Raw genomic sequence first — 27,988 nt, forward strand, 5'->3', positions numbered from 1 at the left:
CCTACGCATCAAAACCACAACGATAGTTTGTCAAGTTGGTGCTGTTTTAACCTTCACAAGGACCGGGCGTAGCCACACTCGGTTCAACTAAAGTGAGAGAGACAGACACCCGCCAGTCACCTTTAAGCAACGAGTGCTCATAACGGTGAAACCAGTCTCGCGTAAGCGTACGCGTAATGTCGGTCCGGGCCGCTTCATCTCACAATACCGCTGAACCAAAGTATGACATGCTGGTAAGCAGTATGACTTATATTGCCCACAACTCACTTGTGTTCTACTCGTGCATAGCATCAACGCATAAAACCAGGCTCGGATGCCACTGTTGGGGAACGTAGTAATTTCAAAAAAATTCCTACGAACACGCAAGATCATGGTGAAGCATAGCAACGAGAGGGGAGAGTGTTGTCCACGTACCCTCGTAGACCGACAGCGGAAGCGTTATTACAACGCGGTTGATGTAGTCGTACGTCTTCACGATCCGACCGATCAAGTACCGAACGCACGGCACCTCCGAGTTCTGCATACGTTCAACTCGATGACGTCCCTCGAACTCCTATCCAGCCGAGTGTTGAGGGAGATTTTTGTCAGCACGGCGGCGTGGTGACGATGATGATGTTCCACCGACGCAGGGCTTCGCCTAAGCTCCGCAACGGTATTATCGAGGTGTAATATGGTGGAGGGGGGCACCGCACACGGCTAAAATATCGTATATCAAGTGTGTAGAGAGGTGCCCCCCTGCCCCCGTATATAAAGGAGCAAGGGGGAGGCTGGCTGCCCTTGGGGCGCGCCAAGGAGAGGGGGGGAGTCCTCCTCCTAGTAGGAGTAGGACTCCCCTTTCCTAGTCCAACTAGGAAGAAGGGGGGGAAGGGAAAAAAAGGGAGAGGGAGAGGGAAAGGGGGCTGCGCCCCCCTCTCCTAGTCCAACTAGGATTCCTCCTAGGGGGGGCGCCACCTCCTGGTTGCTGCCCTCTCTCTCCCCTCTAGGCCCACTAAGGCCCAATACTTCCCCGGGGGTTCCGGTAACCCTCCGGCACTCCAGTTTAATCCGAAACTTCTCCGGAACACTTCCGGTGTCCGAATATAGTCGTCCAATACATCAATCTTTATGTCTCGACCATTTCGAGACTCCTCGTCATGTCCGTGATCACATCCGGGACTCCGAACAACCTTCGGTACATCAAAACATATAAACTCATAATGAAACTGTCATCATAGCGTTAAGCGTGCGGACTCTACGGGTTCGAGAACTATGTAGACATGACCGAGACACCTCTCCAGTCAATAACCAATAGCGGAACCTGGATGCTCATATTGGTTCCCACATATTCTACGAAGATCTTTATCGGTCAGACCGCATAACAACATACGTTGTTCCCTTTGTCATCGGTATGTTATTTGCCCGAGATTCGATCGTCGGTATCTCGATACCTAGTTCAATCTCGTTACCGGCAAGTCTCTTTACTCGTTCCATAATACATCATCCCGCAACTAACTCATTAGTTACAATGCTTGCAAGGCTTATAGTGATGTGCATTACCGAGTGGACCCAGAGATACCTCTCCGACAATCGGAGTGATAAATCCTAATCTCGAAATACGCCAACCCAACAAGTAACTTTGGAGACACCTGTAGAGCACCTTTATAATCACCCATTTACGTTGTGACGTTTGGTAGCACACAAAGTGTTCCTCCGGTAAACGGCAGTTGCATAATCTCATAGTCATAGGAACATGTATAAGTCATGAAGAAAGCAATAGCAACATACTAAACGATCGGGTGCTAAGCTAACGGAATGGGTCAAGTCAATCACGCCATTCTCCTAATGAGGTGATCTCGTTAATCAAATGATAACTCATGTCTATGGCTAGGAAACATAACCATCTTTGATTAACGAGCTAGTCTAGTAGAGGCATACTAGTGACACTCTGTTTGTCTATGTATTCACACATGTATTATGTTTCCGGTTAATACAATTCTAGCATGAATAATAAACATTTATCATGATATAAGGAAATAAATAATACTTTATTATTGCCTCTAGGGCATATTTCCTTCAGACGGGTCTGGCGCCAATACTAAACAACTATCGATATCTCATGGTGGTCAACAATTTATGGTTTCTCCTGCAGGAAATGGGTCTGGGCTTCATTCTCACTGTATATCCTACGATTGGCAACAACTGCCTTGTACAAGGGGAAAAATTGTCATACCATTCTAAGGTTTTAGACAAGGTTTTGATCGTCGTCGCTCTAGTATGGGTAGGTCACTCAGATTTACCATCCCACATAGCAAGGCAAATAATAAGAGTAAGTCGGTATGGTGATCAATCCATCCCGCACCCAAATCATTACCTTGTATATGGTTTAGCAAATCTCGCATTCTAACACTCGGTCATCCTCACAAGCATTGCAGAATTTCTCTTGTCGACGAACTAAGTTCGGATAAATCCATGGATTCTGCAAGCCAAACAAACATCTATCATTCCTTCACACTCTCAGGTTTTGCGTGAACTCCTATAAAATCATCGGTGGGTAAGGTCGTAATCTCTTCCAGGGTTTTTACTTCAGCAAGAGTGTGCTTGCTTCTTGGCAGGTCCTGGGGCCTGTGGGTTATGGCCCATCTCATCACTTGTAAACCTTGAACTCATCCTCAGGGCAACTGATGTTTAATCCAACATCCAACTTCTAGCTTCCTAGCATAGTTAAAATCCATCCAATTGTACTTTCTCTCTTCCTTCTATTGGCACCAAACTAAGACGTGATTACTCAAACTCATCATGGAGTTACAATTGCTCCATAACCAACATTCTACCTCCTTTATATCCAATAGTACTTCATCCCTTCATATTCTTGGGGTATCCAACATATCAAGGTAAAACTCATACTTATTTTGTCCGAAATCCACTCTGTGGAATATCATTATCTTTTCCAGGGGTCAAGGGTTCTCACAGGATTCTACCACCCTTAAAATGCTTCCAATTCTTCCATAGACCATATTTCTCATATCCTCGAAAATGGTCAGTGTCTTTCTTCATAGAGTAACAACTCATAAAATCCAAATCAGTACCAATGATGCTTTATTGATTCTCAATTTATTACAATCCCCTGCATTTCCTTTACATAATTTAACTTCTCCTGAAAATAAGGGTGCTTACTACTCTATTTATTACATTCCTTACTCCAGTATCAAAATACTGAAGTACTCTGCTCATGCTTCCTTGCGTTCTGGACATTCCCTAGCACCATGTCCTACTTCTTTGCAACGTAAACAAATGACTTTCGACAAATCTCGGGGCTTATTTGTGATTGTGCGTACTCCTTGGTTTCTTGGCTCCTTTCCTGGGCACATATTGGCATAGTGACCCAAGGTTCTGCACTTGAAACAGGTGATGTAACTCAGGTCCTTCTCTGCAGAGATTTGGTTCTTCCTGGTAAACTTTCTCTTCTTCCTCCTGGATTTCTTCGTTCCGATCAATACTTCCATTTCCTGTGGATCAAACTCCACTTCTTCCATCGGGAAGTCCTCCAGGTACTCTTGGCTTTCCTTTGTGCAATACCGTGATAAATGTCCTTCTTCCCCACATGAATAACAAGCATGAGAGTAAAATCTGTTTAGGCCTTCTCCATCGGGGTCTTCAACAACTTCCTTCTTCACAGGTTCCTCAAAACCTTCCCTAAGGGCTTCTTTCATTGCTTCATTCTTCTGCTGGATGGTTTGTTGTACCATAGGGTAAATGTGACACTAAGCAGGGTAGTGGGTAGTCCCTTCACACAGGAAACAAGTCACGTGCATAGTGGGGCATTCTTCAGCTGGGTGACTTTCTTCACAATGAGGACATCCATCATTGTGTTCCTCATGGGTGTGTCCTTCTCCACAAATCTTGCATGCACAAGGCTTCTTCATATCACTTCCATAAGGCTTCAATTTCTGGGACACAACCCGATACAAATTCGACTTAAATTCTTTCCAAGTGGTTACTCCTTGCCATCCATTGATGGTTTGGTACATCCTCCACCAAGTAGCAGCACCTCTTTCAAAGCACTGAAGAGCATGTTGGGTCATATCCTTTCCGACTATAGGGTTATTCTTCATGTGATCCTCCATGTTCTGAATCCATCGGTCCGTCTCCAATTGACTTATCGGTCCAGGTAACATGAGTTCATCTCCATTCATCCTCTATTTGGTCCATGTGTTTTGGGGTGAGATAAGAGAGATAGAGAGGGATGCACACAATACAAACAAAAGTTTTGAAAAGACAGATTTTATTTGTGGCTGTCGGAAAAACATCAAACAAATGACAGCTCACAAACGTTGCATCTTACGTAGGTATATAACATGGGTTTGGTCTTCTAAAGCTCAATAAATCTTCAAAGTCATCAAACTCTTCAAGTCTTGTTCATGTCTCCGATGACTTCTTCTGATCGTGCTTGACCTTCTCAACTTCTCTTGCCAGATCTTCTCTGTTGACGCGAAGTCCCTCGTGACATCCTTTAATATTTCTAGAGTTGCGTTCCAAACTTCGGGGTTTCAACCTCCTTGGTATGAGCCATGGTACTACTATCCTTTAGTTTGTGACGAATCTCCGGTATCTCGAGGTTTTGCTCCTCCAGCTTGGCTACTTTCAGCTTCTGGTTCCTGTGTTCTTCACGAAATGATTCCTTGTCTACTGCTTCCCAAAGGTCCACCCTAAACTTCTACTCCAGATCCTGGTGATACACCAGCTAAGGTTAAAACTGCATCCTTTGCTGATAGATGCTCCATTAGCCTTCTACCATCCAATCCATTCCGAAGAAATGCATGCTTATCTCAGCACGGTGACAATAGCATAAGTGGGCGATAACACCATCATTAGCCGTGTCTATGCCCATGTTACTGCCATGAGCTTTCATTCCATAGTTGATATCTCCTGCCTTAGGGTTTTCTTACAAACTTTGAATTATTATGCTCCATGTTCCGGTCTTTCTCCGATACACCTTGCTCTCGGGAATTGACAGCTTCCATAGTCTGCCAAGTTCCATAAGGGTAACCTTCCTAGGTCATACCAATCCGGAAATTCTTCAGAGCCTTCAAATTCTCCTAGTCTTCGGGGTCTTCAACCGTTGTAGTTTCCACTGTTATAATGCATGGTAAAATCCTCTTCATTCCGAAGTGGTCTTGGTTGTCCGATATCTTGCACTTCTTGGAGTGGACTCATCAGTCGTATCTTCGTGTGGTCAAAAGGGGAAAGGGTATAGTCTCACTAAAAGGGAATATTTGAATAAGCTCAGAAGAGAAGAGAGGTAAAAGATCTTTTTGAAAATGAAGTTATAGAAAAAATCTTTCCTATGGGCTTGCCAGTTTCTAGGGTCACGTCCTACAGTCAACATGTGCTCTGATACCATTGAAGGAAATATGCCCTAGAGGCAATAATAAAGTTATTATTTATTTCCTTATATCATGATAAATGTTTATTATTCATGCTAGAATTGTATTAACCGGAAACTTGATACATGTGTGAATACATAGACAAACAGAGTGTCACTAGTATGCCTCTACTTGACTAGCTCGTTGATCAAAGATGATGGTTATGTTTCCTAGCCATAGACATGAGTTGTCATTTGATTAACGGGATCACGTCATTAGGAGAATGATGTGATTGACTTGACCCATTCCGTTAGCTTAGCACTCGATCGTTTAGTATGTTGCTATTGCTTTCTTCATGACTTATACATGTTCCTATGACTATGAGATTATGCAACTCCCGTTTACCGGAGGAACACTTTGTGTGCTACCAAACGTCACAACGTAAGTGGGTGATTATAAAGGTGCTCTACAGGTGTCTCCGAAGGTACTTGTTGGGTTGGCGTATTTCGAGATTAGGATTTGTCACTCCGATTGTCGGAGAGGTATCTCTGGGCCCACTCGGTAATGCACATCACTATAAGCCTTGCAAGCATTGCAACTAATGAGCTAGTTGCGGGATGATGTATTACGGAATGAGTAAAGAGACTTGCCAGTAACGAGATTGAACTAGGTATTGAGATACCGACGATCGAATCTCGGGCAAGTAAAATACCGATGACAAAGGGAACAACGTATGTTGTTATGCGGTTTGACCGATAAAGATCTTCGTAGAATATGTGGGAGCCAATATGAGCATCCAGGTTCCGCTATTGATTATTGACCGGAGACGTGTCTCGGTCATGTCTACATAGTTCTCGAACCCGTAGGGTCCGCACGCTTAACGTTTCGATGACAGTTATATTATGAGTTTATAAGTTTTGATGTACCGATGGTTGTTCGGAGTCCCGGATGTGATCACGGACATGACGAGGAGTCTCAAAATGGTCGAGACATAAAGATTGATATATTGGAAGCCTATGTTTGGATATCGGAAGTGTTCCGGGTGAAATCGGGATTTTACCGGAGTACCGGGAGGTTACCGGAACCCCCCGGCAACATAATGGGCCTTAGTGGGCCTAGGTGGAAGAGAGAAGAGGCGGCTAGGGCTGGGCCGCGCGCCCCTCCCCCCTAGTCCGAATAGGACAAGGAGAAGGGGCGGCGCCCCCTGTCCTTCTTCTCCCTCTCCTCTTTCCCCCTCCCAAGACCTAATCCAACTAGGAAAAGGGGGGGGAGTCCTACTCCCGGTGGGAGTAGGACTCCTCCTGGCGCACCCCAAGGCTGGCCACACCTCTCCCCCTTTGCTCCTTTATATACGGGGGCAGGGGGCACCCCATAGACACAACAATTGATCTATTGATCTCTTAGCCGTGTGCGGTGCCCCCCTCCACCATATTACACCTCGATAATATCGTAGTGGTGCTTAGGCCAAGCCCTGCGTCGGTAGAACATCATCGTCGTCACCACACCGTCGTGCTGACGAAACTCTCCCTCAACACTCGGCTGGATCGGAGTTCGAGGGACGTCATCGAGCTGAACGTGTGCTGAACTCGGAGGTGCCGTGCGTTCGGTACTTGGATCGGCCGGATCATGAAGACGTACGACTACATCAACCGCGTTGTCATAACGCTTCCGCTTTCGGTCTATGAGGGTATGTGGACAACACTCTCCCCTCTCGTTGCTATGCATCACCATGATCTTGTGTGTGCGTAGGAAATTTTTTGAAATTACTGCGTTCACCAACAGTGGCATCTGAGCCTGGTTTTATGCGTAGATGTCATATGCATGAGTAGAACACAAGTGAGTTGCGGGCGATATAAGTCATACTGCTTACCAGCATGTCATACTTTGGTTCGGCGGTATTGTTGGATGAAGCGGCCCGGACCGACATTACGCGTACGCTTACGCGAGACTGGTTCTTCCGACGTGCTTTGCACAGAGGTGGCTGGCGGGTGTCAGTTTCTCCAACTTTAGTTGAACCAAGTGTGGCTACGCCCGGTCCTTGCAAAGGTTAAAACAGCACCAACTTGACAAACTATCATTGTGGTTTTGATGCGTAGGTAAGAACGGTTCTTGCTAAGCCCGTAGCAGCCACGTAAAACTTGCAACAACAAAGTAGAGGACGTCTAACTTGTTTTTGCAGGGCATGTTGTGATGTGATATGGTCAAGACATGATGCTAAATTTTATTGTATGAGATGATCATTTTTTGTAACCGAGTTATCGGCAACTGGCAGGAGCCATATGGTTGTCGCTTTATTGTATGCAATGCAATCGCCATGTAATTGTTTTACTTTATCACAAAGCGGTAGCGATAGTCGTAGAAGCAATAGTTGGCGAGATGACAACGATGCTACGATGGAGATCAAGGTGTCGCGCCGGTGACGATGGTGATCATGACGGTGCTTCAGAGATGGAGATCACAAACACAAGATGATGATGATGGCCATATCATATCACTTATATTGATTGCATGTGATGTTTATCTTTTATGCATCTTATCTTGCTTTGATTAACGGTAGCATTATAAGATGATCCCTCACTAAATTATCAAAGTATAAGTGTTCTCCCTGAGTATGCACCGTTGCGAAAGTTCTTCGTGCTGAGACACCACGTGATGATCGGGTGTGATAGGCTCTACGTTCAAATACAACGGGTGCAAAACAGTTGCACACGCGGAATACTCAGGTTAAGCTTGACGAGCCTAGCATATAACAGATATGGCCTCGGAACACAGAGACCGAAAGGTCGAGCGTGAATCATATAGTAGATATGATCAACATAGTGATGTTCACCGTTGAAACTACTCCATCTCACGTGATGATCGGACATGGTTTAGTTGATATGGATCACGTGATCACTTAGAGGATTAGAGGGATGTCTATCTAAGTGGGAGTTCTTAAGTAATATGATTAATTGAACTTAAATTTATCATGAACTTAGTCCCGATAGTATTTTACAAATTATGTTGTAGATCAATAGCTCGCGTTGTTGCTTCCCTGTGTTTATTTTTGATATGTTCCTAGAGAAAAATTATGTTGAAAGATGTTAGTAGCAAAGATGCAGATTGGATCCGTGATCTGAGGATTATCCTCATTGCTGCATAGAAGAATTATGTCCTTGATGCACCGCTAGGTGACAGACCTATTGCAGGAGCAGATGCAGACGTTATGAACGATTGGCTAGCTCAATATGATGACTACTTGATAGTTTAGTGCACCATGCTTAACGTCTTAGAATCGGGACTTCAAAGACGTTTTGAACGTCATGGACCATATGAGATGTTCCAGGAGTTGAAGTTAATATTTCAAGCAAATACCCGAGTTGAGAGATATGAAGTCTCCAACAAGTTCTATAGCTAAAAGATGGAGGAGAATAGCTCAAGCAGTGAGCATGTGCTCAGATTGTCTGGGTACTACAATCGCTTGAATCAAGTGGGAGTTAATCTTCCAGATAAAATAGTGATTGATAGAATTCTCTAGTCACCATCACCAAGTTAGTAGAACTTCGTGATGAACTATAGTATGCAAGGGATGACGAAAGTAATTCCCGAGCTCTTCGTGATGCTGAAATCGACGAAGGTAGTAATCAAGAAAAACATCAAGTGTTGATGGTTGACGAGACCACTAGTTTCAAGAAAAGGGCAAAGGGAAGAAGGGGAACTTCAAGAAGAACGGCAAGCAAGTTGCTGCTCAAGTGAAGAAGCCTAAGTCTGGTCCTAAGCCTGAGACTAAGTGTTTCTACTGCAAAGGACTGGTCACTGGAAGCGGAACTACCCCAAGTATTTGGTGGATAAGAAGGATGGCAAAGTGAACAAAGGTATATTGGATATACATGTTATTGATGTGTACTTTACTAGTGTTTATAGCAACCCCTCGGCATTTGATACTGGTTCAGTTGCTAAGAGTAGTAACTCGAAACGGGAGTTGCAGAATAAACAGAGACTAGTAAAAGGCGAGGTGACGATGTGTGTTGGAAGTAGTTCCAAGATTGATATGATCATCATCGCACACTCCCTATACTTTTGGGATTAGTGTTGAAACTAAAAAAGTGTTATTTGGTGTTTGTGTTGAGCATGAATATGATTTGATCATGTTTGTTGCAATATGGTTATTCATTTAAATTAGAGAATAATTGTTGTTCTGTTTACATGAATAAAACCTTCTATGGTCATACACCCAATAAAATAGTTTGTTGGATCTCGATCGTAGTGATACACATATTCATAATAATGAAGCCAAAAGATGCAAAGTTAATAATGATAGTGCAACTTATTTGTGGCACTGCCGTTTAGGTCATATTGGTGTAAAGCGCATGAAGAAACTCCATACTGATGGGATTTTGGAATCACTTGATTATGAATCACTTGATGCTTGCGAACCGTGCCTCATGGGCAAGATGACTAAAACGCCGTTCTCCGGAACTATGGAGAGAGCAACAGATTTGTTGGAAATCATACATACAGATGTATGTGGTCCGATGAATATTGACGCTCGTAGCAGGTATCATTATTTTCTGACCTTCACAGATGATTTGAGCAGATATGGGTATATGTACTTAATGAAACAGAAGTCTGAAACATTTGAAAAGTTCATATAATTTCAAAGTGAAGTGGAAAATCATCGTAACAAGAAAATAAAGTTTCTACGATCTGATCGTGGAGAAGAGTATTTGAGCTACGAGTTTGGCCTTCAGTTAAAACAATGTGAAATAGTTTCACTACTCACGCCACCTGGAACACCACAGTGTAATGGTGTGTCCGAACATCGTAACCGTACTTTATTAGATATGGTGCGATATATGATGTCTCTTACAGATCTACCACTATCGTTTTGGGGTTATGCATTAGAGACAGCCGCGTTCACGTTAAATAGGGTACCATCTAAATCCATTGAGACGACATCTTATGAACTGTGGTTTGGCAAGAAACCAAAGTTGTCGTTCCTTAAAGTTTGGGGTTGCGATGCTTATGTGAAAAAGTTTCATCCTGATAAGCTCAAACCCAAATCGGAGAAATGTGTCTTCATAGGATACCCAAAGGAGACAGTTGGGTACACCTTCTATCACAGATCCGAAGGCAAGACATTCGTTGCTAAGAATGGATCCTTTCTAGAGAAGGAGTTTCTCTCGAAAGAAGTGAGTGGGAGGAAAGTAGAACTTGAAGTAATTGTACCTGCTCCCTTATTGGAAAGTAGTTCATCGCAGAAACCAGTTTCTGTGACGCCTATACCAATTAGTGAAGAAGTTAATGATGATGATCATGGAACTTCAGATCAAGTTAGTACTGAACCTCGTAGGTCAACCAGATTAAGATCCGCACCAGAGTGGTACGGTAATCCTGTTCTGGAGGTTATGTTACTAGACCATGACGAACCTACGAACTATGAAGAAGCGATGGTGAGCCCAGATTCCGCAAAATGGCTTGAGGCCATGAAATCTGAGATGAGATCCATGTATGAGAACAAAGTATGGACTTTGATTGACTTGCCCAATGATCGGCGAGCCATTGAAAATAAATGGATCTTCAAGAAGAAGACTGACGCTGACGGTAATGTTCCTGTCTACAAAGCTAGAATTGTTGCGAAAGGTTTTCGACAAGTTCAAGGGATTGACTACGATGAGACCTTCTCACCCGTAGCAATGCTTAAGTCTGTCCGAATCATGTTAGCAATTGCCGCATTTTATGATTATGAAATTTGGCAAATGGATGTCAAAACTGCATTCCTGAATGGATTTCTGGAAGAAGAATTGTATATGATGCAACCGGATGGTTTTGTCGATCCAAAGGGAGCTAACAAAATATGCAAGCTCCAGCGATCCATGTATGGACTGGTGCAAGCATCTCGGAGTTGGAATATACGCTTTGATAAGTTGAACAAAGGATATAGTTTTATACAGACTTGCGGTGAAGCCTGTATTTACAAGAAATTGAGTGGGAGCACTACAGCATTTCTGATAAGTATATGTGAATGACATATTGTTGATCGAAAATAATATAGAATTATTCTGCAAAGCATAAAGGAGTGTTTGAAAGGAGTTTTCAAAGAATGACCTCGGTGAAGCTGCTTACATATTGAGCATCAAGATCTATAGAGATAGATCAAGACGCTTGATAAGTTTTTTCAATGAGTACATACCTTAACAAGATTTTGAAGTGGTTCAAAATAGAACAGTCAAAGAAAGAGTTTCTTGCCTGTGTTACAAGGTGTGAAATTGAGTAAGACTCAAAGCCCGACCACGGCAGAAGATAGAAAAAGAATGAAAGTCATTCCCTATGCCTCGGCCATAGGTTCTATAAAGTATGCCATACTGTGTACCAGATCTATTGTATACCCTACACAGATTTTGGCACGGGAGTACAATAGTGATCTAGGAGTAGATCACTGGACAGCGGTCAAAATTATCCTTAGTGGAATAAGGATATGTTTCTCGATTATGGAAGTGACAAAAGGTTCATCGTAAAGGGTTACGTCGATGCAAGTTTTGACACTAATCTAGATGACTCTAAGTCTTGGTCTAGATACATATTGAAAGTGGGAGCAATTAGCTAGAGTAGCTCCGTGCAGAGCATTGTAGACATAGAAATTTGCAAAATACTTATGGATCTGAATGTGACAGACCCGTTGACTAAAATTATCTCACAAGCAAAACATGATCACACCTTAGTACTCTTTGGGTGTTAATCACATAGCGATGTGAACTAGATTACAGACTCTAGTAAACCCTTTGGGTGTTGGTCACATGACGATGTGAACTATGGGTGTTAATCACATGGTGATGTGAACTATTGATGTTAAATCACATGGCGATGTGAACTAGATTATTGACTCTAGTGCAAGTGGGAGACTCAAGGAAATATGCCCTAGAGGCAATAATAAAGTTATTATTTATTTCCTTATATCATGATAAATGTTTGTTATTCATGCTAGAATTGTATTAACCAGAAACTTGATACATGTGTGAATACATAGACAAACAGAGTGTCACTAGTATGCCTATACTTGACTAGCTCGTTGATCAAAGATGGTTATGTTTCCTAGCCATAGACATGAGTTGTCATTTGATTAACGGGATCACATCATTAGGAGAATGATGTGATTGACTTGACCCATTCCGTTAGCTTAGCACTCGATCGTTTAGTATGTTGCTATTGCTTTCTTCATGACTTATACATGTTCCTATGACTATGAGATTATGCAACTCCCGTTTACCGGAGGAACACTTTGTGTGCTACCAAATGTCACAATGTAACTGGGTGATTATAAAGGTGCTCTATAGGTGTCTCCGAAGGTACTTGTTGGGTTGGCGTATTTCGAGATTAGGATTTGTCACTCTGACTGTCGGAGAGGTATCTCTGGGCCCACTCGGTAATGCACATCACTATAAGCCTTGCAAGCATTGCAACTAATGAGCTAGTTGCGGGATGATGTATTACGGAACGAGTAAAGAGACTTGCCGGTAACGAGATTGAACTAGGTATTGAGATACCGACGATCGAATCTCGGGCAAGTAACATACCGATGACAAAGGGAACAACGTATGTTGTTATGCGGTTTGACCGATAAAGATCTTCGTAGAATATGTGGGAGCCAATATGAGCACCCAGGTTCCGCTATTGGTTATTGACCGGAGACATGTCTCTGTCATGTCTACATAGTTCTCGAACCCGTAGGGTCCGCACGCTTAATGTTTCGATGACAGTTATTATGAGTTTGTATGTTTTGATGTACCGAAGGTTGTTCGGAGTCCCGGATGTGATCACGGACATGACGAGGAGTCTCGAAATGGTCGAGATATAAAGATTGATATATTGGAAGCCTATGTTTGGATATCGGAAGTGTTCCGGGTGAAATCGGGATTTTACCGGAGTACCGGGAGGTTACCGGAACCCCCCGGCAACATAATGGGCCTTAGTGGGCCTAGGTGGAAGAGAGAAGAGGCGGCTAGGGCTGGGCCGTGCACCCCTCCCCCTAGTCCGAATAGGACAAGGAGAAGGGGGCGGCGCCCCCCTTCCTTCTTCTCCCTCTCCTCTTTCCCCCCTCCCAAGTCCTAATCCAACTAGGAAAAGGGGGGGAGTCCTACTCCCGGTGGGAGTAGGACTCCTCCTGGCGCACCCCAAGGCTGGCCGCACCTCTCCCCCTTTGCTCCTTTATATACGGGGGCAGGGGCACCCCATAGACACAACAATTGATCTATTGATCTCTTAGCCGTGTGCGGTGCCCCCCTCCACCATATTACACCTCGATAATATCGTAGCGGTGCTTAGGCGAAGCCCTGCGTCGGTAGAACATCATCATCGTCACCACGCCGTCGTGCTGACGAAACACTCCCTCAACACTCGGCTGGATCGGAGTTCGAGGGACATCATCGAGCTGAACGTGTGCTGAACTCGGAGGTGCCGTGCGTTCGGTACTTGGATCGGTCGGATCATGAAAACGTACGACTACATCAACCGCATTGTCATAACGCTTCTGCTTTCGGTCTACGAGGGTACGTGGACAACACTCTCCCCTCTCGTTTCTATGCATCACCATGATCTTGCATGTGTGTAGGAAATTTTTTGAAATTACTACATTCCCCAACAACCATCTTGTAGCGACCCGACCTCAGACGGTCAAGTCTCTGTGCTTAAGTGTCATCCCTGGATCGGTATGCTGACACACACAGTACTCGAGGATTTATAACAGAGGTAAATCACATGTATAAAATAACGTAAATACTATTACCTCAATCCAAATAGCGGAAGTAACAACAAGGTTGTGGATTCCCATCAACACTAACGGCAAAGTTGAGTGTAGAAATCGTAACCCTAATGTATCACTTACTCGTCGTACGAAATCCTGCAACATGAAACGGTGCAGCCACAAAGGGTCAGTACATTGAATGTACTGGCAAATTCACACCATAGGATAATGATGAATAAATGCTATCACTACATGCATATTTGGCTGGTGGAAAAGCTCTATGGTTATAATATTTTTGCGAAAAGCCAATTTTTCCCTACTTCAAAGGACTATAATTTATTTAACTACAAAGTTAGTTGATAAATGTTGAGAAGGTTCCTCCAACTCAATCCCAAAATAATAATCATTAACCCAATCAAATTAATTAAATAAAGTGTTGAGATCAACATGATAATCCAAGAACTAGATACTCAAGATGTCCATAACCGGGGACATGGCTAGCCATGATTAGTTTATACACTCTGCAGAGGTTTGCGCACTTTTCCCCACAAGACTCGAATACATCCATGGTCGGAGATTCGAGACACAGTCTTTCTGAAGCATTAACTCTCTACTCTAGATAGACAGTACCACCTACAACCCACTACATCTGCTAGTCTACCTCTTCAAGAGCTTCACGCAACTTACTCAACTATGCCAGAGCCCATAATGGCTTGTGGCTGGATAGAGGGGATCGTTACGAAGAAGTGGGTGTTAGTTTCATCTAATTTCGACTAACGAGCAAAAAGTAGTGATCGATTGAAGAACAGGGACTAATCTGTAAAGAAAATCATCACTGATAGGTCCCTAGCCGGAATTAAAAAGAAAAAGAAAATACTAAACAACGAACGTCCGTTACAGAACCTAATCAAATGAATTCGTTCGCGGAGAAGACCTAACCAGCGAACCTTCACTAACTAACTAGGTTAAAAGAAAAAAACGGTTTAAACGGAAACAAAAAAGCCTAAATAAAAACCGGCGAACCGGGGCGGTTATTACCGGTCCACACGGGTCAACGGCGACGGCGGCTTTCCGCGGCGATGGACTTCGACAGCGGCGGTGCGGTTAGCAGCGGCGAGGCGCGGGCGGCGGCAACAAGGTGTGGTGCGGTAGCGGGGAGCAGCGGCGGTGGCGGGGCGCGGCGGCGAGTGCAGCGGAGCTCGTCGGCGGCGCGGGCAGCAAGCGCGGCAGCGGGTGGGTGTGCAGCGTCGGCGAGATGCGGCGGCCGCGCTACGCGAGCGGTGGCGGCGAGAGGAGAGAGACGGGGGGCGGGCGGCGGCTTAAATAGGCGGAGGGGGCGACGGGTGGCGTGGAGGAGGGGTCAAGGTGGCCGGGCGGAGGCTGAATCGGCCACGGCGGTGGCGCTGGCGTGCGGGCGGCGGACTCCCGCTCGGGAGGGAGACGGCGCGGCGACGCGGGGCTTCGGCCTGGTCTGGTTAGAGCTGGGCCGGCCTAGTCGGCGAAGGAAAGAGTTTTTTTAACACATCGAAAATAGAATAAAAGTGAAATAAAATAAAATAGAACCTAGGCATATTTTATATCAAAATTTTCAGAAAACGATTTCCTACAAGATGAATATTTTTCTAATGTCAAATAAAATCCACAAAAATTCAAATAATTCAAATAGTGCTTCTGCTCTAATAAAATCCAATAAAAATCATTTTAAAAATACCAAAATAATTTCAAATTTATTTCTCTCCAATTTTCTTTTGTAGGGAATCATTTTACCCTATTTTCTGTATATTTTATTTTTGGAGAAAAATAATTTTGAATAAAAACCAAATAACTCCAAATTGAAAATTATTTCAAAAGTACTTTAAATTTGATCCTTTTAAAACTTCCAACTCATATTTCATATATTTTGAAGAAGTCATTTTATCTTCTCTCTTGAAAATCATTGAGTTGCTTAAAGTTTCTGAATTTGAAATAACTCCAAATGAAATTCAAATATTTTCAAATACCCTTCTCATTCATTTAAAATGGAAGAAGTCATGTTATCTTCTCTCCAGGGTTTTGTGTTTGAAAATAATTTGAATTCACGGAGATCAGATAGCAAAGGTGAAAGTTTGGGAAAGTCCTTTTAATCCCTCTCATTTAACTTTTAAAAGTTTCAAATTTCACTCACTTTCAGTCAATCAATCACCACAATCAAACAATCACTCAAAACTATCTATTTATTATAACATTCCAAAATTTAGAATTTTGGGATGTTACATTCGGTGACGATCGGTATTATGAGTTTATGTGTTTTGATGTACCGAAGGTAGTTCGGAGTCCCGGATATGATCATGGACATGACGAGGAGTCTCGAAATGGTTGAGACATAAAGATTGATATATTGGACGACTATATTTGGACATCAGAATGGTTCCGGGTGATATCGGGAATATATCGGAGCACCGGGAGGTTACCGGAACCCCCCGGGAGGTATATGGGCCTTATTGGGCCTTAGTGGGAGAGAGGAGAAGGGAGCAAAGGAGGGGGCGCACCCCCCCCCCCCAAGCCCAATCCGAATTGGGAAGGGGGTCACCCCCCCCTTTCCTTCCTCCTTCCTCCCCCTTCCTTCCACTCATAGTCCAAGTAGGGAAGGGGGGAATCCTACTCCCGATGGAAGTAGGACTCCCCATGGGGCGCGCCATAGGAGGGCCGGCCCTCCCCCTCCTCCACTCCTTTATATACAGGGAGGGGGGCACCCCGTAGACACACAAGTTGACATTGTTCTTAGCCGTGTGCGGTGCCCCCTCCACCATAATCCACCTCGGTCATATCGTCATAGTGCTTAGGTGAAGCCCTGCGCCGGTAGCTTCATCATTGCTACCTCTTGAGCACTGCGTTGGTTTTCCCTTGAAGAGGAAAGGGTGATGCAGTAAAGTAGCGTAAGTATTTCCCTCAGTTTTTGAGAACCAAGGTATCAATCCAGTAGGAGGTCACGCTCAAGTCCCTTGCACCTACACAAACAAATAAGAACCTCGCAACCAACGCGATAAAGGGGTGTCAATCCCTTCACGGTCACTTACGAGAGTGAGATCTAATAGAGATGATAAGATAATATTTTTGGTATTTTTATGATAAAGAGTAAAAGTAAAGAAAGCAAAGTAAACAGTAATGGAAATAACGGGAGATTAGTATGATGGAAAATAGGCCCGGGGGCCATAGGTTTCACTAGTGGCTTCTCTCAAGAGCTTAAGTATTACGGTGGGTGAACGAATTACTGTCGAGCAATTGATAGAATTGAGCATAGTTATGAGAATATCTAGGTATGATCATGTATATAGGCATCACGTCCGTGACAAGTAGACCGACTCCTGCCTGCATCTACTACTATTACTCCACACATCGACCGCTATCCAGCATGCATCTAGAGTATTAAGTTCATAAGAACGGAGTAACGCTTTAAGCAAGATGACATGATGTAGAGGGATAAACTCATGCAATATGATATAAACCCCATCTTTTTATCCTCGATGGCAACAATACAATACGTGTCGTTTCCCCTACTGTCACTGGGATCGAGCACCGTAAGATTGAACCCAAAGCTAAGCACTTCTCCCATTGCAAGAAAGATCAATCTAGTAGGCCAAACCAAACTGATAATTAGAAGAGACTTGCAAAGATAACCAATCATACATAAAAGAATTCGGAGAAGATTCAAATATTGTTCATAGATAATCTTGATCATAAACCCACAATTCATTGGATCTCGACAAACACACCGCAAAAGAAGATTACATCGAATAGATCTCCAAGAGAAACGAGGAGAACTTTGTATTGAGATCCAAAGAGAGAGAAGAAGCCATATAGCTAATAACTATGGACCCGAAGGTCTGAGGAAAACTACTCACACATCATCGGAGAGGCTATGGTGTTAATGTAGAAGCCCTCCGTGATCGATGCCCCCTCCGGCAGGACGCCGGAATAGGCCCCACGATGGGATCTCACGGGTACAGAAAGTTGCGGCGGTGGAACTAGGTTTTCGTGGTGCTCTTCGATGGTTTGGGGGTACATAGGTATATATAGGAGGAAGAAGTAGGTCGGTGGAGCCACGAGGGGCCCACGAGGCTGGAGGGCGCGCCTGGGGGGTAGGCGCGCCCCCTGCCTCCTGGCCGCCTCGTTGGTTCCTTGACGTCCACTCCAAGTCCTCTGGATCACGTTTGTTCCAAAAATCATGCTCCCGAAGGTTTCATTCAGTTTGGACTCCGTTTGATATCCTTTTTCTGCGAAACACTGAAATAGGCAAAAAACAGCAATTTGGGCTAGGCCTCCGATTAATAGGTTAGTCCCAAAAATAATATAAAAGTGTATAAATATGCCCATTAAACATCCAAAACAGAATATATAATAGCATGGAACAATCAAAAATTATAGATACGTTGGAGATGTATCAATCATCACCGTCATCACGTTGTCGTGCTGACGAAGCTCTTCCCCGACACTCTGCTGGATCGTGAGTTCGTGGGAGGTCACCGAGCCGAACGTGTGCAGATCGCGGAGGTGTCGTACCTTCGGTGCTAGGATCGGTCGATCGTGAAGACGTACGACTACATCAACCGCATTGTCATAACGCTTCCGCTTACGGTCTACGAGGGTACATAGACAACACTCTCCTTTCTCGTTGCTATGCATCAGCATGATCTTGCGTGTACGTAGGAAATTTTTCGAAATTACTGCGTTCCCCATCACCATCTTGCTCTTCTCCCGTATCTAGTGGATTGATATTGGGGCATGGAGTGTCGACCCTTACTTTGTTCTTTTGATTGTCCAACAAATTCCCTTGTAGTATGTTTGTTCTTTGATAGTTAGTGCAACTAAATCGCACCGATGCAAATGGTCCGTGCGTGTCCGTTTGGGTGGAAACGGATGAAAATCGGCTCGACGCGCCGACGCAAACCAAAAATCCGTCAGCTCGCTGTCCCATCTGGACGCATTCCTGGCTCATTCTTGCGCCCGATCTGCGTCCACGAGAAAGACACGTCGCGTGTCCGCTTGGTGTCCATCCCAGAGAACTTTGGGGTGCGAGGAGGCCATGTTGGGAGTGGTGCAGGGAGGAGAAAGTGACCAGAGGAGGATGACTGCTGCTATGGCCGGGGCTGCAATTTATATAGCGGGCACAATGGTGGGCGGCAGCCGGACAGACGTGTGGGGCCATAGTAGGTTCTTGACAACCGCGTGTCATTAATGTGGGAGGTAGATGGACGACCAGACGGCCATGGTGTCGTTTGAACGTGGAGCAGTCGCGTGCATTGGAAAGCGGCGCGAGCGGCGCTCTCTCGGATGGGATGCCGCTCCAATGCATACATAATTGGGCCATCCACTTTGTTATGCGTCATCACAACCCAACATTTGCTCACCTCACCATACATGCATGACTCAGCTGATGTGTTAAACTTTAGGGATATATTAAAGTGCTTGACATAATCCTCCATATACCTTTAAAACTGGTCTTTGGGAAGGTAGGTCGGCGAATCAGTTGGGTATGCCATGTGGGTAGCTCACAAAACTCTTTGGCGATATGGAGCTTGAGGCAATCATATGTGTGTTTGTGCCACAATGACACAATACAATCTTCACGCTCAGCGATGATATATGGTATAGAGAGTTTGCTTAGGCATGCTGTCGTGTCAAACCCAGATGGACCTGCTCCGACGATGTAAACTTGTACCTTCTCCATGGAAAGACTTGAATATAGGTGTGCAATCGATTTAGTGACACTATTGTGTTGAAGTTGTCCTTGTTGGTATGTGTTCGGGTAACACCTATAGCTATTTATATATACAAATATCAGTCGTTACTATATATTACTTTTAGTGGTTTGTTTCATTCTTCCTTAGATGGTTGTTGTTTCTTGCTTCTTTCACTAGCTTGTCTCTTTCTTTTACCATTATTTGTCTAGTTGTCACTATGTGAGGCATTGGCATTGTTCTACACATGTGAGAAAACTGCTCCTCTCATGGACAGTGGTATAGTTTCGTAAAATTGATAAATATACGTTGTCGTTGATATAAGTGTACATTCAAACATCCGATTAGTAAGTGCTTTCAAACAAAGATTTTTTTTATGTTAATAAGATAATTAACCACCGCCTTAAAGTTATTCCACGAATTAATGAGTAGTGTTGATACATGATATCAAACAATATTTTCCATGTTTCTCTAATTAACTGTCAAGTATTTAATGTGAATAATAGAAAGCATTGAACCATGAGTAAACAAAAGAACTGGAATTTCACAAAATGGGATGATATATAATGTTTTTATAGATCAATCCATGCACTAGATGTGCATATGCTAGTATTTCAAATATAAAACTCTTGACTTTATTGGCATGCATACATGCTACTGTATAATTAAAATGGTACTTTTGTTGTATGTTGCTCAATACACTTTTCTAAAAAGTGATCACTTTTTGAAGAGATTGTCTTTCTTGCAAGTTAACGTAAACTAAACTTTTGGGCTTCCATGTATAAACAATTTTAGGGCCTGTTCGGAACAAAGGTGTACAAAACGTAGGAATGGAGAGATATATGAGAATAGGAAAGGAATGTCATTGCAAAACATAGGAATGAGATAACACAGAAAACTACAGGGAAACTGGACGAAGGAGCGTTCGCCTCGATCAGAAACGTACAGGAAAAATATCAGTTTTTTATTTGGCCAAGCAGTGATTTGCTTGTGTCTATAGCTGAAGCATCTTCTTTAGTTCAATATTTTATTCATGTTCAAACATAGCAGGGAGTGGCTTGCCTCGGGCATCCGCCAAAACATTGGCTCATGGCAGATTTTTTCAATCCTATGGAATCAGCCAAAATCTGCGTGCCAAAGGAAGTTTTCCTCTAAAACACTGTTCATCTTTCCTTTGTCCCGAACACCAACAAAGGAAAACTTCCCAGAGGAACAGCTTCCCTACAAGATTCCTGCAAATATCCCGTGTACCGAATAGGGCCTTAGCTTTTGTTGTTGTTATTTGCACGCATGTATTAATTCCTTTATCAACTTATGAAGTACAAGTAAGAAACTAAAACCAGGTTGTAAAGTATGAAACTGAAGTAGCAAGATGTAAAGTATGAAACTGAAATAGCAAGATGTAAAGTATGAAACTGAATCTATAAATACGGACTATCTAATGAGGACATGGACATGTGTTTACATAGCCTGTATCGTGCAAATATTTGTTGGTATGCTAGTTTTAAGATGTATACTATTACTATTTACTGTCAACAAATGTGTGTGGTTACCCACAAAATGTGTATATAAAAGTAACCAGGTTCGCCGTGCTTGTGCTTGTGTGCGTGCGGCTGCGCGCACGTGTTTGTGTAGTAGGGTTTTTTTTCGATAAAGGGTGGGTTTTACTTTCAAGAGATAGGATAGACGAGGAGGGCACCGACCTACACTTTGGATGGCTAGTTGAGTGATTGGCCTTCCATCACAGGAACGAAGATCGGTCTAAACATGTTTTAAGCTTTTTAGGCCTTTGGTGACTTATGTCACTATTGTACTTCTCCCACTATTCTTGTAAATATTGTGTACACTTATTTATTTATATAATACATCATAGAACATTTTTTCTACAATTCATGGTTAAAAAAACATCGGTCTAAACGCATCCAAATGGCTCTTCCATTCTGCTCCTATTCCTTTCCCGAACCAACAGGAGCACTGCCTTTTTGTATAGAAGAAGACATGGACGGTTTATTTACAGGGGTGACATGTTTTTGGAGGGAACTTGGCGAAAACCCCTAACCCCGTATACACACTCATTCAAATTAACCAATACCCTTGCTGGCTTGTGGCTTAGGAAAAGCTGCCCTCTGGTTGATATCCTCAGAAGTCAGGGCCTCCACCTTGGTGTGGTTCATGCACATGCCACAGAAGATGCGACGATTCCGATCTTTCTAGATGTTCCAAAGGGTATATATATAGACGCATCCCACTCCGTCGCCGCTTAGATTCTTCGAGTCTGGCACATTGGATCTGACAACCCGGTTCCACACACACAAAAATTCGGACCCCTCCCTGTCCCCCCCTCCACCCCTCCACACTCTTTTCCTGCTCCTAGACCCCGATGTTGCCATCACACCCACCTCGGGCCCCGCCGCCGCTGCAACAGATCTTCCTAGACCCACGGAACAGTCCATGTTGGACACCTTCGAGTTATTGCTATGGCCAACGACTGTGGCCGCCACCAGGCCGAACCCGCAGAGCATGCAACCGCCAAAAGTGCCGCACCAACAAGAAGGCCTTAGAATGTTGGGGTATGAACTTTCCTTTGATTTGCTGACATGTTTAATTGTTTTGCATGCACAATTCATCGTCCCATCGTTTGAAAGTGCTATATGTATCATCGATTTGCTTTTGGTTGTTGCAAATTGATGAAATTCGAGGCTTAGCGGAAAAAGTAGGCGGATTTGGGCACGGGGCTAGCTTTAGGTATGTGGATAAATGGGATTGTATGTTTGGGGTTTGGGGTTGGAGATACCCTAACAGGAGGGAAGTCAAGGCGGTGTGACATTGTCGCCATGGATTCACATGCAGATTAGAAACCACTAGTGACAAGAAGATGCTAAATATCAGCTAGGAATGGTTTGGTGGAATCGTGAGAGGAGGGACGAGAGTTGTTGGGTTGGTTACACGCAGGTGTTGAGGTGGTGGATTATTTACTATGAGCGGCACCTTGAGTTCATGCCAGATAGGTTTTTACTAAGGTAAAAAATGAGCATGTTACATATAATCCACACGACGCCTACCCTTTTTTGTTGCTAATATAAATAGGATAGTTTAGTTAATAAGAATTTATAGAATGAAATGATTCATTATACTTGTCTGTGCAAACCTGATACATTTTGTTGTCACTATTTATTGGAGAAAGCATATCTCACTTTCAGGCTAGAGATACATTGTTGATGATCTTGTGATTGTGTTGCAATGGCGCAGAAGTCAATACTGATTACCCTTTTATATAGAGGTGCATTCTTCATCGATAAGTTTACAATCTTATATACAATAAAATACCGTACCATACTATCCGATCTCGCTACCATACTAGGTATATCTTCTAGGTATGAATATGATAGGAATATGAAGTAGTGTACACCATTAACTCCTTCGAGTACATACCTTGCTATGACTATGTACCGGGCTGAGAGATCCTAGGCACTCATAGGTTCGTAAGGTATGTTCATGCCCATATGGTACTTTTAACAAAACAATACCTACATTCAAATGAATATCAAATTTGTACAAGACAAATACATGACATGATGATGTATATGTGTGGGTAAGAGACTATGGTTACTACCCGTATTGTGGGACTAAACACGGGTACATCATCTCTCGCGTATTTTAAATCTCATTTGGTATCTTGGGTGTGTTCCTTATATCACCCAGATTACCTCATACTACCAAATATAACCATTAATACATTATCAGTGCAAATTATGAATCTGTAGTTGGCACCCACAATGGCGTTATATTGAGCTCATCTAGGCAAAAAAAATTGAAATCAATCTCGCCTAGGAAAATGCCTTCGGCGGGATTCTCAATGAGGTCCTTCACTATAGCAGCCTTAGATTTTTTTTTAAACTGGCCATCACGGATTTTTTTTTGAAACCAGCCATGTAGTTCATGTTCTACAGAAAAGTAAGATGCCTCTCAAGACAACCTCATGTTATCATAGAGAAAGTACCAAACAATATGGTGATTGGTTTCTTCTTACTTCTCTTTGGGTATTTTGAAGAGAAATTTTGTGGCAAATACAACAAAATAGGTTGTCTCTAAATAAATCCACTCTTATGACTTACGAGTTTGTTGTTTCTCGTTACGTGCGGTTGGTACTAGTTCCTGTAAAGGTTAATAAGGTTGCTCAAACAACATTATAAAGATTTGTATATATTTCAACACAAAACAAATATCTGAAGACATTTGAATTAGTGAACACATGTCAACATGATAGAACCCCCACACAAAAAGTTGGCATAATAAAAGTACAATATAATACTTCAAGTATAATACATTATTGCGTCCCTTCCAATAAAATCAACTTCACAAAAATAAATACTTAACAACAAACCAAGCTATGACATTTTCGGAGATCATTTTTAGGATGAATGATCTAGAAAATGTGATAAAGTACTAGGAGAGTCTAATTAAAATATGTCATTTCTATGTTGGTATGGATGTCACTTGCAACAATATTGGCATCATGTGCAATACCAGCCAATCCCCTCCTTGCAAATCCGACATTGTAGAGTCCATTTGCACCTTTCCAGTGGTTGGGGAAGTCTTTTTTGGGTATGCCATCACTATTTAGCATACCCATGTCGTTCTGCATTTATTACAAAAATATGATACAATGTTTGGAGAAAAAATCTATACTACTATATATAGTGTATGAGTTTTAAACTTTTGAATCTCAACACCAAAAAGCAGCGTGCCATTCATAGAGTCCATGGTATGGCTGAAAATGTTGGGATTTGCAGCTACAATACGGGATACAATATAGCGAAGATACTACTGATTTCCAGAACCATCGCTATATTTTAGTGTAGATAAAGTTCACTTGTCAACTGTAATCCATCTATGCATGTTGGTCATGGCACACGTATTGGCAGCTGGATCGTGAGAATTTGTTGTGTGCATACTAATCATGTCAACGAGAATTGAAATTTCTGGTGAAGTTTCTTTAAGCTGGTTGTAGTATAAGATACTAATTCTAAGCATGTAAAACTTTACATCCAAAACCGAACGGCTACAACGATTGACTCGATGAAGCTTTCCATGCCAAGGTGCAGTGCTTGAATCAAGCAAACTTTGTATCCGTGAATTGAGATTTGACGTGTTGTGCACATACCTGCATACTAGTATGGCTATAAGTTGAAACCGATTGTCCTTTTAAGCTAGAAATTTGGTTTGACTTATTTACCATCACACGTTATTCATATTACTATGATGTTATATATAAATAATAATAATAATGGTGTTCTTTGAGATAAACTGAAATGAATGTCTATATACCTTGAGCCATATATTGGCGGTGCTTTTGTAACCTGTGGCAAACACAATAGCGTCATAGTACCTCTCATTCCCATCTGCAAACTCTATGAGATTTCCTCGAATGCATGATATTGGACCGAATACCTGCCATACAAAATATTTTTAAATTAGTCTATCAAATTCCCCATATAGTATGTATATATTTATATTTATAAGCATGATTTTGCTCTCACCTTGATATCACCTTTTTTTATTAGCTTAGTGGTGCCAGTGTCTATGACAGCAGACCGACCAGTTTTTGCTTTTAGGGTGAGTGGACCAATATTAGGCCTCACAATTCCATACTTTGATAAATCACCTAATAAGATATATGCGACGATCATAAGAATAAGATCTACAAGCTTCAGTGGAAGGTGCCACGTTGAGAGCACCATGCCCAGGTGGATCAACTCCTTTGTCATAACATGCAACTTCACAATTACCCATGTGAGAACTTGTTTAGTAGAACGTCAACCATGATTTTTCTGAGAAACTAAGAAAACAATAGAAGTGGGATAGTGAAATCTACGTACCGGACTACGGATAATGATGGAAGTGTTAGCTCCATGCACTGCAAGATCATGGGCAATCTCAAAGCCAGAGTTCCCACATCCAACAACAAGCACGCTTTTCCCAACATAATCATTTCCGGACTTGTAACTTGATGAGTGGATTGTTTCACTAGGAAAGCTTTGTAGGCCAACGATCTCTGGAACATATCCCATACTATTTTCACCTGTTGCTACAACCAAGAAGTTGGATGCATACATAGTTGGGCCATCCACCTTGTTATGTGTCGTGACAACCCAACATTTCCTCACCTCATCGTACATGCATGACTCAACTGAAGTGTTAAACTTCGGGGATATATTGAAGTGCTTGACATAATCCTCCATATACCTTAAAAACTGGTCTTTGGGAAGGTACGTCGGCGAATCAGTTGGGTATGCCATGTGGGGTAGCTCACAAAACTCTTTGGCGATGTGGAGCTTGAGGCGATCATATGTGTATTTCTGCCATAATGACATAATACAATCTTCACGCTCAGCGATGATATATGGTATAGAGAGTTTGCTTAGGCATGCTGCTGTGGCAAGCCCAGAAGGACCCGCTCCGACGATGAAAACTTGTACCTTCTCCATGGAAAGACTTGAATATAGGTGTGCAATCAATTTAGGGACACTATTGTGTTAAAGTTGTCCTTGTTGATATGTGTTTGGATAACACCTATAGCTATTTATATATACTAATATCAACCGTTACTATATATTACTTTTTGTGGCTTGTTTCTTTCTTCCTTAGATGGCTTCTTTCACTTGCTTGTCTTTTTCTTTTACAGTTATTGGTCTAGTTGTCTCTATGTGTGGCATTGACATTGTTTTGCACATGTGAGCAAACTGTACCTCTCACAGACAATAGTGTAGTTTTGTAAAATTGATAAATATATGTTGTTGTTGTCGATATAAGCATACATTCAAACATCTGATTAGTAAGTGCTTTCAAACAAATATTTTGATGTTAATAAGATAATTAGCCATAACCTTAAAGTTATTCCATGAATTAATGAGAAGTGCTGGTACATGATATCGAACAATATTTTCCATGTTTTCTAATTAATTGTCAAGCGTTTGATGTGAAGAATAGTGAAAGCATTGAACTGTGAGTAAACAAAATAACTAAAATTTTCGAAAGGGGTGATATATAATGTTTTTAAAATATAAAATTATTGACTTATTGGCATATATACATGCTACTGTATAATTAAGTTTCAAGTGAGATGCTTCTTTTTGTATCTTGCACTTTGGAATAGCTAAGTCGATTGATAAAATAAATACAAATCAAAATATATAAGAAACACACATGTCACAAATACTTGGTGGATGAGAATATCTCCTCATTTTGCATGTTCAGCACAACCTAGAAAGTATTTTTTATGGCACCTAGAAAGTATGTTGATTTAGAAAATTGTACTTTTGTTGTATGTTGCGCAATACACTTTTCTAAAAAGTGATCACTTTACGAAGAGATTGTCTTTCTTGAAAGTTAACGTAAACTAAACTTTTGGGCTTCCATGTGTACACAATTTTAGTTGTTGTTGCTATTTGCATGCATGTATTAATTCCTTTATCAACTTATGAAGTACGTACAAGTAAGAAACTGAAACTAGGTTGTAAAGTATGAAACTGAAATAGCAAGATGTAAAGTATGAAACTGAAATATAAAGATGTGAAGTATGAAATTGAACCTGTAAATACGGACTATCTAACGAGTACATGAACATGTGTATAGGTAACCAATAGTGTGCAAATATTTGGTTTGTTTGCTAGTTTTAAGATGTCTAATATTACTATTTACTATCAACACACGTGTATGGCTACCCACAAAATGTGTATCAAACAGTAACCAGGTGCACCGTGCTTTTGTTTGTGTGTGCGCGGCTGCAAGCGCGTGTTTGTGTGTAGTAGGTAAGGTTATGGCTTTACTCTCAAGAGATAGGATATATGATGAGGGCAGCGACCTACACTTTGGATGGCTTGCTGAGTGATTGGCCTTCCATCGCAAGAACGAAGATCGGTCTAAACATGTTTTAAGCTTTTTTAGGCCTTTGGTGACTTCTGTCCCTATTGTAAATAGTTTGTACACTTATTTATTTATATAATGCACCCTAGAAAAATAGTTCTACAGTTTATGGTTCAAAGAAAGATCTAAATGCATCGGCTCTTCCATTCTGCTCCTATTTGTCTAGACCAGCTGGCCTTACAGGCGAATTTTTTTGTTTCCCGAACCGGTGAGAGCACTACCTTTTCATATAGAAGAGGAAAATGGATGGTTTATGTACATGGGTGTCACATCCCTAGCTTCTG

The 27,988-nt window shown here is 42.4% G+C and overlaps 1 protein-coding gene across 1 annotated transcript; it reads right to left on the minus strand.

Moving 5' to 3' along the window:
- Positions 1–24,087: 24,087 nt before the first annotated feature.
- Positions 24,088–27,988, minus strand: LOC109770592 (probable indole-3-pyruvate monooxygenase YUCCA11). Its single transcript, XM_040397012.3, has 4 exons — positions 25,658–27,988; positions 25,319–25,555; positions 25,107–25,229; positions 24,088–24,417 (listed from the first exon to the last, which is right to left on the minus strand). The coding sequence occupies exons 1-4, from the start codon at positions 26,264–26,266 to the stop codon at positions 24,235–24,237; spliced, it is 1,152 nt and encodes a 383-aa protein (XP_040252946.1). The 5' UTR covers positions 26,267–27,988; the 3' UTR covers positions 24,088–24,234.

This window comes from Aegilops tauschii, chromosome 7 (assembly GCF_002575655.3).
Source record: "Aegilops tauschii subsp. strangulata cultivar AL8/78 chromosome 7, Aet v6.0, whole genome shotgun sequence".
Lineage (NCBI taxonomy): Eukaryota > Viridiplantae > Streptophyta > Magnoliopsida > Poales > Poaceae > Aegilops > Aegilops tauschii.

Bases quoted from the DNA above. Each gene is read 5' to 3' on its own strand.
- LOC109770592 (XM_040397012.3), bottom strand. From the start codon at position 26,266: ATGGAGAAGGTACAAGTTTTCATCGTCGGAGCGGGTCCTTCTGGGCTT. The intron at 25,556-25,657 runs GTACGTAGATTT...GTAATTGTGAAG, and splicing joins CCATCATTATCCGTAGTCCG to TTGCATGTTATGACAAAGGA. The intron at 24,418-25,106 runs GTATATAGACAT...TAATAAATGCAG, and splicing joins CCGCCAATATATGGCTCAAG to AACGACATGGGTATGCTAAA.